The sequence below is a fragment of the Ictalurus punctatus genome, chromosome 19 (genome assembly GCF_001660625.3).
Source record: "Ictalurus punctatus breed USDA103 chromosome 19, Coco_2.0, whole genome shotgun sequence".
In the NCBI taxonomy this organism is placed as follows: domain Eukaryota; kingdom Metazoa; phylum Chordata; class Actinopteri; order Siluriformes; family Ictaluridae; genus Ictalurus; species Ictalurus punctatus.
Window position 1 is genome coordinate 7,074,525 of NC_030434.2, and position 19,413 is coordinate 7,093,937.

The window sequence follows — 19,413 nt, forward strand, 5'->3', positions numbered from 1 at the left end:
ACCCATCCACGACCCATTTTCAATGCCCTGGCTGAGGGAAGGAGGTTCTCACCCAAGATTTGACGGTACATGGCCCCGTCCATCGTCCCTTTGATGCGGTGAAGTTGTCCTGTCCCCTTAGCAGAAAAACACCCCCAAAGCATAATGTTTCCACCTCCATGTTTGACGGTGGGGATGGTGTTCTTGGGGTCATAGGCAGCATTCCTCCTCCTCCAAACACGGCGAGTTGAGTTGAGGCCAAAGAGCTCCATTTTGGTCTCATCTGACCACAACACTTTCACCCAGTTGTCCTCTGAATCATTCAGATGTTCATTGGCAAACTTCAGACGGGCATGTATATGTGCTTTCTTGAGCAGGGGGACCTTGCGCGCGCTGCAGGATTTCAGTCCTTCACAGCGTAGTGTGTTACCAATTGTTTTCTTGGTGACTATGGTCCCAGCTGCCTTGAGATCATTGACAAGATCCTCCCGTGTAGTTCTGGGCTGATTCCTCACTGTTCTCATGATCATTGCAACTCCACGAGGTGAGATCTTGCATGGAGCCCCAGACCGAAGGAGATTGACAGTACTTTTGTGTTTCTTCCATTTGTGAATAATCGCACCAACTGTTGTCCCCTTCTCACCAAGCTGCTTGGCAATGGTCTTGTAGCCCATTCCAGACTTGTGTAGGTCTACAATCTTGTCCCTGACATCCTTGGAGAGCTCTTTGGTCTTGGCCATGGTGGAGATTTTGGAATCTGATTGATTGATTCCTTCTGTGGACAGGTGTCTTTTATACAGGTAACAATCTGAGATTAGGAGCACTCCCTTTAAGAGTGTGCTCCTAATCTCAGCTTGTTACCTGTATAAAAGACACCTGGGAGCCAGAAATCTTTCTGATTGAGAGGGGGTCAAATACTTATTTCCCTCATTAAAATGCAAATCAATTTATAACATTTTTGACATGCGTTTTTCTGGATTTTCTTGTTGTTATTCTGTCTCTCACTGTTTAAATAAACCTACCATTAAAATTATAGACTGATCATTTCTTTGTCAGTGGACAAACGTACAAAATCAGCAGGGGATCAAATACTTTTTTCCCTCACTGTATGCAGTGGAAAATGGTACCCCACAAGGCAGTGTATGTAGCCCAATACTGTTTAATATTACGATTAATTACATATTTGATCAGGTCGGAGAAAATATAGGTAAGTCGTGTTATGCGGACTATGGGGCACTCTGGGTTAGGGGTCGGAATATAGAATATTTAAGAAAGAAATTGCAACATGCAATAGGGAAAGTGGAACAATGTGCAAATGAATAGGGATTTAAACGATTAATTTCAAAATCATAAGGTATATGTTTTTCTAAACGTCATAAAAATCTTGAACAGGTCAAGGCTGTGAGAGTTTTAGGAGTGCTCTTTGATGAGAAGTTGACCTGGTGTCCGCATATAGATAAAATTAAGAACAAATGTAAAAAGATTAATAATGTTCTGAGATGTCTATAAGCTCAAGACTGGGGAGCAAGTAGGGCATCGCTCATAAATATCTATCAGGCTCTTATAAGAGCTGCCTTTGATTATGGCTGCCTAGCATATATGTTGGCGTTACAATCAAATCTTAAAAAGCTTGATGTGGAACAGGCACAAGCACTTCGGATCTGTACTAGAGCATTTAAATCATCACCAGTGACTGCATTACAGGTGGAGACAGGAGAGATGTTGTTATGTATCAGAAGGGTCAAGATCATGCTGGCATATTGGATAAATCTCAAAAGGCATAGCAGGATGCACTCCACGAAAGCCATCTTACAAGAATGCTCACAGTTTTATAGAACTAACTTTAACAGTTTCGGATGGGTAGGAAAAGCAAATCACAAAATGCAGGTCTCAGTCAGCTATAAGTGAGCCCCATTGTGCCGATACCAACTGTACCGCCTTGGATATTCATAAAACCATCTGTAGATACAAGGTTACAACAAATATTAAAAGAGAAATCTAAAATAGCACCACAGTGGATAATAGTTCAAAACTATATGGACCAGTATCAGGATAAACTACTCATATATACAGATGGGTCAAAACAGCCAGAGACAGGCCGCACTGGTGCAGCTTTTTTCATTCCTCATTATGAAGTAGCAGTCAAAATACTTCATTTTGACATCATCTACCAAATACTTCATCTGCTTCTCATACTCCATGTTAGGGGGCTGAATGTTTCCGTCTTTTGGGTTCCTGCACATGTAGGGGTAGAAGGGAATGAAACTGTGGATGTACTGGCAAAAAGATCAATAAAGCATGAAACAGTTGATATACAAATACCATTAAGTAGAGCAGAGATCAAAACCATTATAAAGGGACGCACACATAAAATACGGCAGGAATACTGGGACATAGCTGACACCGGATGACATCTATATCCATCCATCCATCCATCTTCTATACCGCTTATCCTTCTCAGGGTCACGGGGAACCTGGAGCCTATCCCAGCGAGCATCGGGCACAAGGCAGGGTACACCCTGGACAGGGTGCCAATCCATCGCAGGGCACAATCACATACACATTCACACACGCATTCATACCGACATCTATATACCATACAAAAACCAGTAGGCATGAGTGTGAGGCAGGGCAGAAACCCAAAGGAAGAGATGATAATTACGCATCATATTATATGTCATGATGGCTTAAATATAACGTTACACGGAATAGGAAAACACCCCAACTGGACTCTGCACCCACCGCAATACACAAGAGACGGTAAAACACATTCTGTTAGACTGCAAAAGATATGAGAAGGAAAGATATGCAAATTGGAAAGCATCTCTAGAGACATTAGAGAACTTGCTGGGAAAAACATCTGGTAAAATGCATCACCCCCTAATAAACTATCTAAAAAATACTGGGATAAGTGAGAGACTTTAGTAATTTAGTATGAATATCTAGTATATAGTTATTTATTTATTTTTCAAAATGTTTATTTATGCATTATTGTTATTGATTTTATTATTTTTTTTAATTATTTTTTTTTCCTGCCAAGCTGCTGCCCACACTCCAGTCCAGTAGGTGGCGGTAATACACCATTAAAACAAAAGGAAGACGAAGAACCAGCGCGGTGGGGGTTTTCTCCGGGCCGCTAGGTGGCGTTGGAGAGACTCTTCCCGTCTGTTCTCCGATGAAAATGGCGGCGTCCATGCGGACACTTTCCACTGTAGGACTCCTGTCAAAGGCAACACAAGAACTCTCGCTGAAGGTACACGAATGAATTATAACTTTATGAGTTAGACAGCCATTGTAAGCTTGTGTGATAGTTTCTGTGTGTCGTGGAGGACTCCCATTACCTAGATAGTGTGTAGTGGAGTGAAGTAGGGAGCCTAACTAGTGCTCTGTGTTCCAGGCTGGTGTCCCGCGGTGTGTCTGCAGAGCTCACTGTCCTCCAGCGTCATTACGGTTGGTCTCATTTCATTCCCAACTCGTCTAAATCTATTGTCTACTTTTATCATAAGTTCCACAGAGACTCTCAGTACATATTATAAATATTCGGTATAGTAGTTTACTTATTAAAGCCATGGGGATGTTTATTTATTTCTGAAATTTCCACTTAAAGAACACTCTATGTCCAAATTGACAAAATTTGAAGTCACAATCATTATACACTCACTGTCCACTTTAATAGGAACACCAGTACATCTCCTTACTTATGCAGTTATCTAATCAGCCAATCATGTGGCAGCATGAATCTCTTGACCTGTATGTGCATGATTGCATGCATTGCGCTGCTGCCACATGATTGGCTGTTTAGATAACTGCATGAATGTACAGGTGTTCCTATTAAAATGACCGGCGAGTGTAGGTTAATTAGTCTAAAAGCTCAGAAATAAATGTAAATGATGGTGGGTAACGCTTTACAGCTACATAATAATAATAAAAAAAAAATACACCTGGATCTCTGACTACGGTTCACAAGGGTTCCCGGACCCCACCTTGAGATCTATAGTGCACTATAATCTGAGGGGTAAGAGTTAATACAACCTTAACCTGAGAGTAACTTTAACCTGTTTGTTTATAGTGCCACCTGTTGGACTTCAGTAATACTCTTACAGAAGGCTGTAAGCTGAGGTTTTCCCACATTTGTGTGAATAATAATGAGTAGCCTGCGTGTCTATTTTAACGTTTCTTTAATTTTTTTTTCCCTCATTTGTTATTGTTATTGCAGCAGCCGTATTAATGTGACTCCTGTGGCTTTTGTGAGCACCGCAAATGTTTCTACGTCACACACTTCTCCTGTAAGTCACAAGTACATTGTTGTTGTTTATAACATTTACAGATTGCATTTGAACCTTTTCATAACAAACTGATTTGATGTTTGAAAAGTTTTCGTCCTGTTTGCCGTAGATCACGGTTACGGACGAGCCGGACACACTGTTTCAGAAGATGACCGTGCTGGTTAAAGGTCACGATAAGGCAGTTCTGGACAGTTATGAGTTTTTCGCAACGTTGGCTGCCAAGGAGCTCGGCTTAACCCTGACTAAAGTGTGAGTCACGATGATTTTTTCTACGTGTATCCTGAAGTAGATTGACTGTGTGCAGTGACCCACAGGGTGACGTTTATTCTTCTCATGTTCTGTGGCAGGTTTGAACCACCGAAGAACATCGAGAGGCTCACACTTCTGAAGTCGGTGCACATCTTTAAGAAGCACAGGGTCCAGTATGAAATGAGGACACACTACAGATCCATCGAGGTGAGGGTTCATAGTTGTACAGTACTCTGGAAGTATTGTGGATGTGTTATAAACTACAGTTCAGTGTGTGAATAAGGGCCTGTGTGTGTCAGATTGCCAGGATAACAGGATCCACTGCACATGCATATCTGGAGTACATCCAGCGCAACCTGCCTGAGGGAGTAGCCATGGAGGTCACTAAGGTAATAAATTCAAAACGCAATATAAGAAATTCAGCATGTCTGTGTAGAGAAGTATTTAAATTACAAAGAAAAGTTTTACATTTTGTTTCATATGATTTGTGCGAGTCGTCCTGGATAGAATAAAATGCGCGGGACGACAGCGGTGCTTGAAAGTTTGTGAACCCTTTTAGAATTTTCTATATTTCTGCATAAAATATGACCGAAAACCTCATCAGAAGTTCTTAAATTCGATAAAGAGAACCAAATTAAACAAATGAGGCAAAACTATAATACTTGGATTAAAACGGTCCAATGTTATATATATCTGTGTAAACCTAATGATGTTTTAGGTCATATTTTTTTCAGATGTATAGAAAATTCTTAGAAACTTTCAAGCACCGTTGTATTAAATGTTTAACAAACAAAGAAGCAGTTTATGTTGGCTAATACATTCCTTCATTTTACTCGTAACTTTAGTCTTGTTCACAATAAGTGAATGAAAGTATTTATTTATTTGTTTGTTTGTTTATTTAAGAGCTGGTCGCTAGTATTCCACTAGGGGGCAGAATAGAGCAATAAACCCAAAGCTATAAACTGAGCTACTGACAAAAAACCATAGCCAGGGCTTTTGCAGTGACAGGAGTAAATACTTTTGTGTGTAGATTCATGACACACTTGCTGTAGATCATGTAAATTTTTGACATGTAATCCAAATTAAATCCATGTCAGTTCCAGGTTGTAAGACTACAAAATGTGGAAAATTCAGTCAGTCAGCTTTAACGGACTGCTGATTGATTTAAATGAAGCAAAATCTATGATGTATGTGAATCTCTAACTGTGGTTGATTCGAGGAAAGATTTGTACCAAAGTAGGTCTAGGCAACATGGTGATATAATATATTATCTGCAGTTTGTTAGCAAACCTTCATTCCGTGTTTCATATAGTGAAGATAGTACAAAAATGAATTATACACCTATAATGACTGTGGTGATTATCTCTGTAAATTCTGTATGACGAAGCTTAAAAACTGTACATTTCTTCTTCTAGACTGCTATAGAGAAAGTTCCGGAGCATATCCAGACACCCATGTGGGACAAGGAGAGCCAACAGGAAGTCAGCTGATGAGGACCTTTTTATTCCAAGCCTTTTGTATTCAGTAGTCATTGCAGCTTATTGGGGATTTGAATGAAAGGAGGAAGAAAGAAGGACTCTCGCCTCACGTTATACAAGGGAATTATCTCATAGATGTGTATAGTGCTGTGTATTTATAAGTGTAAGCTTGTGGCTTCACATAATATAAAAAAAATAATAAACGTATTACAGGTGGTTCTGTTGGGTTTGTTTGTTTAAGCGAAAAGGCAGGTCATGTGACCGTTCTTGTTGCTATTATATAATTATTGAAAGAACATGAAGTATATAGAAACATGTGACTGGTAGCCAAAAGTGTACGCTGCAACAAATGATTGCTGAAAGGAAGTCTATAGCAACCCAAATAACCGCGTTTTTACAGCCGTGCTGAGCAGAAAAGCTTATCTTATCTTAGATTGCACACTGCAAACAATGACCTCAAGTGAAAATATCTTTAGTCAGATTTATCTAGTATTTCCTATTATAAGATTACAATAAACCAAATACAAGATTATTAAACCTATTTATACTTTTTTTTTTTCTTTTTTTTTTAAATTTCAGGCTTGTGATGGCAGATAATTTTGATATTAAGCATTTATTTGGGGAAAAAGAAGCAAAATTATCTGCCAATAGAATGTCATTTTAACCTTGAAATGAATAAAAAATGTCTAGAAATAGGTTTACTAATCTTATATTTTGTTAATTTTAATCTTACAATGGGAAATACTACATAACGTCGGATTATATTCAAGATATTTTCACGTGCTAAGATGTAGTGTTTTTTTTTTTGTTTTTTTTTTTTTTTTTTGCTGTGTATGTGTTATAGCTTAAATGTAAAAATGACTAGAATATAAACTTTAAATGTCTACTTTATCAAGAAAGTCTAACATGACTATGTATTTGTGATCAATTAAAAATATATTGTGAAATTGTACCCAGCAAGCAGAAAACCTTTGCAGGTAATGTTAAGGCATGGTTTGTAGTATTGCAAAAATAAACAGATGTTCGAAAATGTTTTTCAGACAGTTCTGAATTAATTGAGATCAGAGCAAAACCTCTTTGCTTTTATATCACTCTGATATTTCTTTTTAATGTTCCAAAAAGTCATGGATGGTCATGCAATGGACATGCAGAAAGTTTATACTTTTATACTTTGTACATACAAAGCTATTACAAAAGGTGCAAACGTTCACTGTTGCCCAAGAAGGAGACCTGATACATTAAGCTTTTGAACAGGATGATTGGTGTAAATTGTTATTTTGACTTCTGGGAAACGTAAATATATTATCTTCTGAAGGGCAGTATGTAATTAAAAAAATATATCTTTGAACAAAATTGACAACGATCCTATCGTTCAAAAGTTTACACCCCCCTGGCTCTTAATGTATCATGTTGCCTTCTTGAGCATCAGTGAACGTTTGCACCTTTTGTAATAGTCGTGTACGAGTCCCTCAGCTGTCCTCAGTGTGAAAAGATGGATCTCAGCATCATATAGTCGCTGTTGGAAAGGAGTCAACTATGCAGAAGATGCTGGAAAAGCAAAGAATGTGCCGGACCTGGAGAATTTTTCTGAAGAACAGTGGGCAGTTTAACTGCTCAGGACAAACAAGGGACTCATGAAGACCTCTCACAAAACATAAACACAGTCGTTGATCATGCAGGTAACGACACACAGTATTAATAATCAAGCGTGTGTAAACTTCTGAACTGGTTCATTTGTGTAAATTCAGTTATTATTGTGTCTCGTGGACTATATGCAAACATCTGTTGTGTGAAATCCCTCATTCAGGGCAGAACTACATAAACCATGCAATTTTAATGATTTCTATTATTAACATTCTGTACATTCTGCAATATTCTGCATATTCTTACAACTTATGAGTGGTAAATCAGACGAATGGCTTTGAAGTAAATCATGTTCCCCAGCACGGGCCAGTATTATAATTTATTAGAAGTTTTTGGGTGAAGTTCAGCGCAGGTGCAGAAGACTGACAGGACAGACTAAAATGATTCCTCAAAACAACCTTTAATGACAGAATTCAAATCAATCACATTCGAACTGAATTAACACACACTACATATCGTAAAGGTTTATGAGAGGAAAAAAAGTGATGCAAGTTTGAATGAAAATCCTTAAAACAACCATCAGTGAAATACAGCAGCGGATCGTGACCGCACATCTTGGTGGGGCAGGACGACATTAACGATGAGGTTAATAACATATTGCCTCAAAAAAAATGAAGTCAAGAGACTAAACTTACACTATAGGATACATTTATCAGAGTAACCCCGTACTAGGCAGTTGAGAGTCAACGAGACTTGAATGGACTTGAATTAACTAACTACGTGCATCAATTTTTAACAAGAGAGCAAAAAGATAGATAGAAAAGTAGTCTGGTCTTAAAGCCAGCACTGAACAGACTTATAAAGAGTCAAATAATACAAGTCTGACACACAGTGCTGTGAAAAAATATTTTCCTGATTTCTTCTGTTTTTGTGTGCATCTCATACTAACTAATTTCAGAAATTAAAACAAAATCAAATATAAAACAAGGGCGACCTGAGTAAACCCAAAATACAGAATTTTAAATGATAATGTTATTTACTTGCCCCTGTAATTACGAATTCCCCAAATCTATGAAACTGCATTCATAATGGGGTTCAGCTGGACTGGACACAACCAGACCTGATTACTGCAAACCCTGTTCAACCACATCAACACTTACATAGAACTTTTTCAACATGAAGTTGGTTAAAAGATCTTACCCAGTAATGCACTATGCCAAAGTTGAAAGAGAGTCCAGAAATGATGAGGGAGAAGCTGATTGAAATACATCAGTCTGGGAAGGGTTACAAAGCTATTTCAAAGGCTCTGGGACTCCAAAGGAGCACAGTAAGAGCCGATATCTCCCAATGGAAAAAAAACTGCACAGTAGTGAACCTTCCAAGAAGTGGCCAACCTTCCAAAATTCCTCCAAGAGCACAGCAACAACTCATCCAGGAAGTGACAAAAGAGCCAAGGACAACATCAAAGGACATACAGGCCTCATTTGTATCAATAAAGGTCACTGTTCATGACTCCACTATCAGAAAGACACTGGGCAAATATGGCATCCATAAGAATGGCATCAAGGATGGCATCCATTAAGGCTCGTCTGAATTTTGCCAAAACAGACCTTGATGATCCTCAAACCTTTTGGGAGAATGTTCTGTGGACTGATGAGTCCAAAGTGGAACTGTTTGGAAGACAGGGATCCCGTTACATCTGGCGTAAACCAAACACAGAATTCTGCTTTAAGACGCTGCTTCAGGACCTGGGCAAGTTGCAATAATTGAGGGAAACATGAATTCTGCTCTCTACAAGAAAACTCTAAAGGAGAATGTCCAGTCTTCAGTCTGTAAGTTGAAATTCTAGCGCAACTTATTTATGCAGCAAAACAATGATCCAAAGTACAGGAGTAAATCCTAGTCCTAGAAATAAATGAAAGACCAACGTCCAGTTATCGGAAGAATTTGGTTGCAGTTATTGCTGCTAATGGTGGCACAACCAGATTTTAAGTTTAAGTGGGCACTTAGTTTTTCACATTGGTGATAGGTGTTGGTTAACGTTTTTGTAATAAATAAATAAATAAATAAAACTGTATTGTGTGTTTACTCAGGTTGCCTTTGTTTTATGCTGTATTTCATTTGAAGACCTAAAACTATTTATTATGATCTATACACAAAAACAGAAGAACCTTACTGTTGTAATTTGACTCATTTGTAAAGAAATTTAGTTCATCTGTTTGTTTGTTTTTTGTTAGATTCGCCACATTTCTCATGCTCATGGGGAGCAAAGGCTAGCCAGTTGGTCCGATCCCACAGAAGAGCTACTGTAGCACAAATTGCTGAAAAAGTCAATGCTGGCTCTAATAGAAAGGTGTGTTGATACACACAGTGGATCACAGCTTGCTGTGTACGGGGCTGCGTAGCTGCAAACTGGTCAGAGCGCCCATGCTGACCCTGACCACCACCAAAAACACCTACAATGAGCATGTGAGCATCAGAACTGGACCATGGAGCAATGGAAGAAGATGGCCTGGTCTGATGAATCACGTTTTTTTATATATCATGTGGACAGCCGGGTGCGTGTGTGTTGCTTACCTGGGGAAGAGTTGGCACCAGGATGCACTATCGGAAGAAGGCAAGCTGGTGGAGGCAGTGTGATGCTCTGGACCAGTGGCTCTCAAACACGCCCCCCTTGTTAGGGTGCATCCCTTTGGGGCCCCCTAGAGTCATCACATTTTCCCCATTTTTATTTTTTCCATGCTAGGCTAAGAGACTACGTCCTCTATCTTAAAAACAAATAGTCTTAGGTTTTATCAGCGTGTGGCTAACAGTACTATACACTAGTATATCAACGGATGTCTCTGTTTGATGGGTGTCTTAGTGTGCTGTGTATAATTGATTTAATTTATGAATATTTCTCATTTTTATTTACATCATAGTTTGAAGGTTGATAATCCTGACTTACGGATAAAATTAATTAAAAAAATAATAATAATGTTCTAGAATTTCTATGTGGCCCCCCTGGCGCCATCTGGTGGCCCCCCAGTTTCAAAACACTGCCCTGGATAATGTTCAAATATTGGGTCCTAGCATTCATGTGGATGTTACTTTGACAGGTATCACCTACCTAAACATTGTTGCAGACCAAGTACACCCCTTCATGGCAACGGTATTCCCTAATGTCAGTGGCATCTTTCAGCAGTATAATGCTCCCTGCAACACTGCAAAAATTGTTCAGGAACAGTTTGAAGAACATGAAAACAAGTTCAAGGTGTTGAATTGACCTCCAAATTCCCCAGATCTCAATCCGACTGAACCTCTTACAGGCCCCACCTCGCAACTTACAGGACTTAAAGGATCTGTTGATAACGTCTTGGTGCCAGATACCACAGCACACCTTCAGAGGTCTTGTGTTGAATAGTTAATATGCCCATACGGACTAACCACCACTGGTGAGATGAGAACATGTCAATGGCATTTATCTGCAATATACAGGTTTGTTTTTTGTTTTTAAAGCACAACCATGAAAGCCGTATGTGAGTCACTCACCATCCCTGGAGACTCCTGAAAATGTTCCGTACTGTAAAGTGTGCAGAAGAAGAAAATAAAACATAAAATACAAACAATTCACAGCAAACTATAAAACACATTACCTCCTCTGATGGTAGAAGCAGTCATATCGTTTGGTAATATCATTTGGTAATTATTTTTAACTTATTTTTCATTTTTAACATTCAATTTCTGTGCGTGTATTCTGTATACGATTTAAGTCGTAAGTGAGAAGTTGGAGCTTGGAATTATGTAATTTTCAAATTCTGTAAACAAAATTGAAGTAAAAAAAAAAAAAAAAGGAGGAAATTAAACCTGTATAATCAGTGTCATAGATTTAACAAGCAAATATATCTATATGCTGATTGATCTACAGCAAATACTTGTATAAACTCATTTAAAGGTAAGACATATTGCTGTGTTTACTGTTGATGATGGGAGCAGCCATGTTTATTTGACATCACTTGATGAACTCGGAGGAACTCAGAGCTGAGGAGACTATCCCAAGTTCCTGAGTATAATTCAAGAATTACGACCTTTAGTCAAATGCAGCAGTATTTTGCTCTGGGGCCGCCATAAAAATAAAAGTTGACCTTCTGCACTTTATATGTTTTTACCTGCTTCCATATTGTAACAACAACAACAACAACAAAAAATCATGGTTCTATTAGTTTTGGATGATACTTTCTTCAGAAATAAATATTTAAATTTCATTCAGTTTCTGTTTTGTATGTCTGGAGGGTTTGATTTAATTGTTCTGTTTTAGTCCTTAGCCCTGTTTCCTCGTATCTGTGGTTAATTTATTCAAATATTTGGAGCAATTACTCACCTGACCCCATGCGGTGCACGCACTCACACACACACACACAATATACAAAATATACAAATAAAGAACAGAAGGTGTAGAACATCACACAGATTATCTCCCAAAAGAGGGATTAATGGACAACACGGTATTTCAGATAGATGCTCTATATTAGAAACAATTGGCTCCTCCTGTACTGTTTTTTTTTTTTTTTAAATATAAAGCTCTGAGGCCACATAGCAGTGACAAAGGCACTACTTTCATGTCCCATAAGCTAATACATGTACACTCATTGTTATTGGGCCATGGCTGCAATCCACATACCATACAAGTGAGTTCCACTCAAGTGAAGTTAGACAGTAAGCTTCTGAGCTAACCCCGAATCAGTAGCTAAAAGTATCAGTAAAAGTGGCTCAAAAACGTGTTTCCGTATGTCTTCTGAATAAGTTCCCCATACCATTCCTAAGTGTTCACTCCAAGCTTCTGAGAGAGTCAAAGAATGCTTGGAGTGACCATCATGGTGGACCTCACCTGGACCTGAACACCACCTAGCTAGCCAAAAAAGCACACTCGCCACACACAGATTTGCATCCTACACTCACCATCCTGCAACGTGGGAGTGTCAGTGCTGTTTTCTGCCTGGACATGAAGCACAAACAGTCAAAAACTGATGATTCGATACATTCATCATTCGTAAATATTTGTTCAAGTAGTTTGTGTAGCCCAAAGACAAAACTCAGCATAATTATTCTTCAGCTGCTCTCAAGTCCTTCAACATGTGTGTACAGTCAAAAAACACTGATTTCAACGATGATTACTGCTTGTATTAACATGCAACTCACTATTACACTATTATTCTTACAACCACGGTGAGCATCAGAATTAGGGGTGAGGGGACTGTGATCTTAGTGACAGTGGCATGGTTCTTGGTGCCAGATGGGCTGGATTGAGTACTTCAGAAACAGCTGAACTCCCAGGATTTTCACACACAATAATCCCTAGAGTTTACAAAAAAACTAAAATTTTGTGGGTGCAAACACCTTGTTGATCAAAGAGGTCAGAGAAGAATGGCCAGACTGTTTTGAGTTGAAAGGAAGTCTGTACCCTACTGAAAAAAGGATAAAAGCATCCTAGGCTGGTTGGCTGGTCTTTGCTGGTTTAAGCTGGTCTCCCAGCCTGGTCAAGCTGGTGTTCATCTTATCTATTGAATAATTAATCAGACAGTCACAAGGGTAGTCAGGCAGACTGGGTAGCATAGTGTAACTACTTATTTCAGTTGTTAATAATCTAAAATATATCTCACAATTCTACAACAAAATTATTAAACTGGATGCACAAATAAATTGTAACAAAATTTGTAGCATGCCCTGAATCATACCAGACTGAAATATTGCTGTAGGATTTCTGCCAAGTTGTCTGACCAAATATAGTCAGCTTTTTTATTTTGAAAATTTCAGCCTGACCAACACTGACCAGCTAAGAACAGCCTAACCAGCTAAAAAAGTGGTTAAAACACCTCTAAAACCAGCCTGCTGAACCAGCTATGACCAGGCTGGAAGACCAGCTAAGACCAGCTAACCAGCTTAGGCTGGTTTTAGCTGGGGGGTTTTTCAGCAGGGTAGGAACTCAAATACCCACCGTTTACAAAGGTGATGAGCAGAAAAGCATCTCAAAATGCACGTAAACACATAAAACCTTGTGACAGATGGGTGATGTTTTTCCAATCTGTCTAGTACTCAGTACAGGGGTGGACTGAGAAATAATACTTAAGGGAAAGTATAAATAACGTGTCAAATTCGTACTCAATTAAGTGTGGAAGTATCAAAAAAATGTCCTGACATGTAGTACGCAAGTAAAATGTTGCTACTTTTAAAATATACTCATTTAAAGAAAATATACTCATTTATTTCATTAAAAAGTACATGTTAAAAATTAGTTAAAAGTTAGTCATGTTTTCATGTGAAACTATTTAGAAAAAAATTATAAGCTGTTTTGCCTGAAAAAACACCATTCAATCTCTGTAAGAATGCAATATTTACCGTTAGCTAGAATTTGGATTTGCTTCCTAGCAATCATAGCTGTCTAACCTGGCATTAGCAATGAAAACAGGCTAAGTTAATGTTATCAACTTAGCAAAACACCTAATTTTCATATTAGATGGAGTTCAGAGGTAAAAGAGTTTCCTCATTTTATACGAGTCTTTGCCTACTCCAGTACACTGAAATATTTGACAGCGGTAGGGCCAGGGGTGCTCATCCTCAAGCACTGTGGCAAGTTTGATTTGTAATGAGTACTTTGTAGGTCTGAATAAAAGTGCACTGGGCAAAAAGTAAGGTTTATTTCAGTGTAATTAAGTAATAGTGCAAGTACTGAACTTATACTCAAGTATAAATACACCCAAATAATACTTAAGTTTAGTAATGAAGAACAATCAAGTATTTCTCACCCAACAGTGCACCACCAGCTGTTGCTTCATAGCTTAGGAGGACAGTATGCAGTTTGGGATACACCCTGTTCGGTCGAACGTGCTGTGTTCTGATTGGCTGCCCAGTCATAGTGAGCTGTTCAAATGTATCATGTGCTGCACACTCGCTTGTTCTGTTTGTTCATTTCAGCCATGGCCCAATCACAGTGTTATTCAAATGAATGTCTCACACAGTGTAGATAAAGTATCTGATGTAAATATTCATATTATAGACTACTTAATACCAAGTTTGAGCTGCAACCAATGTGTTTTTAGCCTTGGTAAAAACCAACATAGATCTCGTAAGCGTTTCGCACGACAAATTCCATTCTAGATTTTTCTTCCTAGACCAACTTAGCACTTTTGAGCAGATGGTTCATAGTTGATGGCAACCAACACTCATATTAGCTCACAATTGACAAAGCAATGGCTCTTCAAGAATTCTTTTAAGAGTTAATGCTATGTTTGCATGCAAAAATTGAGGAGTAACTCTCAATATGAATATCTCAATGCATTTTCAGTGGTGCCTTAAATAAATCCATTTAAATGCAAGAAGAAAAGAACACATCGCAATAACTGTACGATGGTAACTTATAATGCTTTCCCACAGTACAGAACTATCTATACAATCAACTTCCACCCTTATATGCCTGTTTGGTATTCAATGTATTTGGGCAAGAATGGCAATTGAAAAACAGTTCATGTACAGAACCATGTCGCACTACCCGGTAGTAAAGTGCTATTAGTGGTTAAGGGTCTGCACCAGTTCAACTTATGGTGTCTGTCTCACTGTGCTTATGAGCAAAAGAGACCTGGGTAGAGGGGGTAGTGGAGATTGTTGGACACAAAAGACGACTCACCTTGGTTACTGGGGAAAGGGACAGGGAGCGACTCACTGCACATCACTGGGGCAGAGGGAGAGAGCGGGGTGTAGTGTCCTGCCGCCATGTCCCAGTGTCTTCCGAAAGGGTGACTAAGTCCCCCTTCAGGAGACAACAACAGTCAGTCCAGCATCAACAGCACACAGGTGAGCAGAAGCAGCAAAGCTAGCAGAAGTGAAAGCACTCGACTCTCAGAGGAAGCAAGAGTGGAGGCAAGTGAAAGAACTGAAGAAAGGTGCAACACCTGTCGATAGACACTTGGTCATCGGTGGATATTTAGTATACTTCTTACCATCATGGAGATGACACTATATATTTCTTTGTATAAACGTATTTCTATACATAACACATATGTAATATTGGATCATTTTCCTCAATAAATAAATGAACAAGTATAATATTTTTGTCTCATTTGTTTAATTGTGTTCTCTGCCTACTTTTAGGACTAGAAATGAAAATGTGATGATGTTTTAGGTCATATTTACGCAGAAATATAGAAAATTCTAACTTTCAAGCACCACTGTATATGTGCAATTTTCACAATTTTGTCATCTCTACAAATATATTTGGCATACGATACATATACTCTCGATTTGTGAAATGACAATGCTAAAACAAAGCTTAACTTCCACAAAATAATATAAATGCTCCTATAAGTGTTCTTTCTCATAGAACAATTTTCCTTTGTGTATTATTTTGTTTCCTTAGAACATACATGTATGTGTGGTCTGGCTTAACTGAATGACGTGCTCATTCCTTAGGTGGTTCCCATTACCAAAGATATTGCACCTTTGCATACATTCTCATGCACTTCAGAGGGCTTTAAATGTATTTCAAAAGCCAAAGAAGAGAGGAATGAAACAAAGGTTTAATCTAAAGAGTATGTCTTACAACATGCACGCCAAACTGAACCTCTGCTTTAATGAAATAGAAAAAGGAAAAAGAAAGAGAGAGAGAAATACTGTACATTAGGGACTCCTGATTTCAGTAGTGGGCCAAGTTTAAGAGTTTCAGCTTTCAGAAGCGCTTGTCTCATACATTTACTGATTTCTTCGCCGTGCTTTCTGCTTTTTAGAACGTCACACTATTTTAAGATGTTAAGTTCCCCAAAGCATTTTAGTTCTACATTATGAGACACCTGGAAATATTACATTTACATCAAGTCTCACATGCAATGAAATAATAATATTATTGTACAAAAAAAAAAAAAAAAAAAATATTGGGGAAATGCTGATATGTTTTTTTTCCACATATCAGTGTCCATTTTGGTTCATAGGGTTTATTCCATGGTTTAATAAATGGACGTGAAGAAGGAGTGAGTTTGTTTTAACTTTATTTGGACTATGTCCAAAGCTGTTAACGTTTAACCAGTTTACACAATTTTCACAAATCCACAGAAGTCAGTTACAGTGTGTAAAAAGGATCATCATAAAGAGAACATTTTAACATTAGACACAGTGCTAATCTAACATTAATCCATGTCATTGTATAAATGTCAAATCAGTCACCAGAGTGGACTGCTGAACACAAATAGAAAGATATAATTTCAACAGCAATATTTACACTTTTACGTAAAAATAGCTGCACATTTATTAAATAAAGTGTCACTTTTGAATCATAAACACTGCACATACAGAACAAGGTCTTTATTTCTAATTTTCCTTCTTCTTTTTTTGTTGTAAAAGTTTATATAGCAAGAGCTGTATCAGTTTGTAAATACTGAGTAGTCATAGCTAAAAGAAACTCTAAACATTGAACAACAGTAAAAGTCTGTGAGGCCCAAGGAGTCTTGAAAAAGAAGCTACATTTACACTAGGGCTAATTTGTTTCTCTCTCGTTCCTTCAAATGTACTTTTTATTATTCTTTACGAGCCACTGAAAAAGATCGGTTAAGGCTTACGGGGTTAGCACCACGCAAACTAAATGCTGTTTAATGGGGACAGAATGAGCTGCTCTTTGCAAACAGAAACAAACTTAAACACAAGGTACTTATCAGGTTTATCAGAGAACCAGCGAATGACTGTGCTTTTGAGATTCCTTCTAAATACACTGAAGAAAATGGAGTGTGTTGATCAGGGACTGGAGTATCTGGAGTATATTTGAGTATGAGTATTACTAGTAGTCACTGGTTACACCCTGGCGGTACTAATCAGAAATATATATATATATATATATATATCTTTTTTTTTTTTTGCAATAAGTCTGAGCTGCTTTAAAACCGCCAGCCAGCAGGGGGCCCCGGCCAGCGCTGACCTCTGCCTGGAGGCATATGGGGAGGAGGAAGAGGAGGGGGTCCATTGTGGTAGCTGCATGAAAGGATAAAATGATACATTCGGTTTCTGTGTGCTAGGTTATAGAAAAAGGGCCTGCGCCACAAATTCCAGTTTCTCCCTTCTGAACCAATTTATTCATCAAAATATATCATTTATATATATGGATTCATGCATTATTATCCATGGCAGCTAGAACAGTTTCATGTGTAGCTCTAATTGCATCGAAAGCAGTTTACACTTTAGATGTCGTTACTACACCATATTTTTTGGAGCAGATGAAAAGTTGAGAAAGGTGTGTAGCCAAATGAGTGTGAAAGGGCAAGAAAGGAAAGAGGGCAAAGGATGGAACCTAGGGAAGAAAAGGAAAGTGTGTTCTTACCCTCTGGGGTGGAAGTGGCGATGCGAGCCAGAGGGCATCATGCCCCGTCCTCTTGGGCGCAGAGGAAAACCTCTGAAAGGAAGATGCCCGGGTGGAGGTGGTGGAAGTGGCGGAGGTGGACCATGCCTATAAGACAAGAGTTCTCCATTCTCCAGACTTACTCTACACATGACAACACTGCAGCTTATGTCTCACTTGTTAATTTAATTTTATTTTTTTTCTAGGCTCCTCTTACTGTAAGCTTGCCATGCACCTGCATTAACATTTGCTATCCTGTCCCAGCTGGTTGCTAGGGTATTACTAAGTTGTTGCTATGTTAATCAAGTTGGTTGCTGGGGTGCTTGCTATGGTATCCAAGATATTGTTAGGTTATTTCTAGGTGCATGCTATGCTATTCCAACTGGTTGTTGGGTGTTGCTAGGTTATCATATTCCTGTTGATTGCTAGGATGTTGTTGGGTGGTTTTTATGATATTCCCCATAGTTGCTAGTGTTTTACTAAGTGGTGGTTATGCTATACTGAATGGTTGTTAGGGTGTGGCTAATTAGTTGCTATGGTATCTTAGGTGGTTGTTAAGATGTTGCTAAGCGGTTGCTATAGTATCCTAGATGGTTGCATGGGTGTTTCTAGGTGGATGCTATGGCATCGTCATGCACTTTATATGTTCTTTTGAACAAGCTACTCATTATGTTTCACAGTGGTGCTTGAAAACTAGAATTTTCTATATTTCTGCATAAATATGACTTAAACATCATCAGATTTTGACACAAGTCCTAAAAGTAGATAAAGAGAATCCAATTAAACAAATGAGACAAGCATATTATACTTATTCATTTATTTATTGAGGAAAATGATCCAATGTTACATATCTGTTAGTTGCATATGAAGTAAATGAACCTCTAGGATTAGCAGTTAATCTGAAGGTGGAATTAGAGTCAGGTGTTTTCAATCAATGGTATGAGAATCAGATGTGAGTGATCACCCTGTTTTATTTAAACAGGGATTTATTAAAGTCTGATCTTCACAACACTTATTTGTGGAAGTGGTGTGAAGAAAGGAGATTTCTGAGGACCTCAGAAAAAGAGTCATTGACGCTCATCATGCTGGAAAAGGCTACAAAACCATCTCTAAAGAGTTTGGACTCCACCAATCTACAGATAGATAGATTGTGTACAAATGGAGGAAATTTAAGACCATTGTTGCCCTACCCATGAGTGGAGACCAACAAAGATCACTCCAAGAGCAAGAAGTGCAATAGTCCACTAGGTCACAAAGGAGCCAGGGTAACTTCTAAGCAACTAAAGGCCTCTCTCACTTTGGCTAATGTTAATGTTCATGAGTCCACCATCAGGAGAACACTGAACATCAATGGTGTGCATGGCATGGCAGGGTTGCAAGGAGAAAGCCAATACTCTCCAAAAAGAACACTGCTGCCCCTCTGCAGTTTGCTAACAATCAGGCTAAGGAAAAATGTTTTGTGGCAGGATGAGACCAAAATAGAAAG

General features: G+C 38.6%; 2 protein-coding genes across 7 annotated transcripts in view; one reads left to right on the forward strand and one right to left on the reverse strand.

The window, feature by feature from the left end:
* Window positions 1-3,159: 3,159 nt before the first annotated feature.
* Window positions 3,160-6,207, forward strand: mrps10 (mitochondrial ribosomal protein S10). Its single transcript, NM_001200406.1, is given in 7 exon segments — window positions 3,160-3,232; window positions 3,377-3,429; window positions 4,196-4,265; window positions 4,375-4,514; window positions 4,613-4,721; window positions 4,814-4,903; window positions 5,930-6,207. Coding segments are annotated over 7 exon segments (609 nt in total). The 5' UTR covers window position 3,160; the 3' UTR covers window positions 6,005-6,207.
* A 1,813-nt stretch (window positions 6,208-8,020) lies between these two features.
* The window catches only part of si:ch211-51e12.7 (uncharacterized protein LOC336335 homolog), a 14,791-nt gene continuing 3,398 nt past the window's right edge, over window positions 8,021-19,413 (reverse strand). For 2 of the 6 annotated variants that reach the window (XM_017494865.3, XM_017494864.3), the window contains exons 5-6: window positions 17,910-18,035; window positions 16,574-17,563 (exon numbers count right to left, since the gene is read on the reverse strand). In XM_017494865.3, coding sequence (XP_017350354.1) covers window positions 17,470-17,563; window positions 17,910-18,035 — 220 coding nt within the window. In that variant the 3' untranslated portion in view covers window positions 16,574-17,469. Of the gene's footprint in view, window positions 15,360-16,573; window positions 17,564-17,909; window positions 18,036-19,413 lie in introns of those variants that run through there. The other 4 variants (XR_008398365.1, XR_008398363.1, XR_008398364.1 and 1 more) reach the window with 4 other exon arrangements.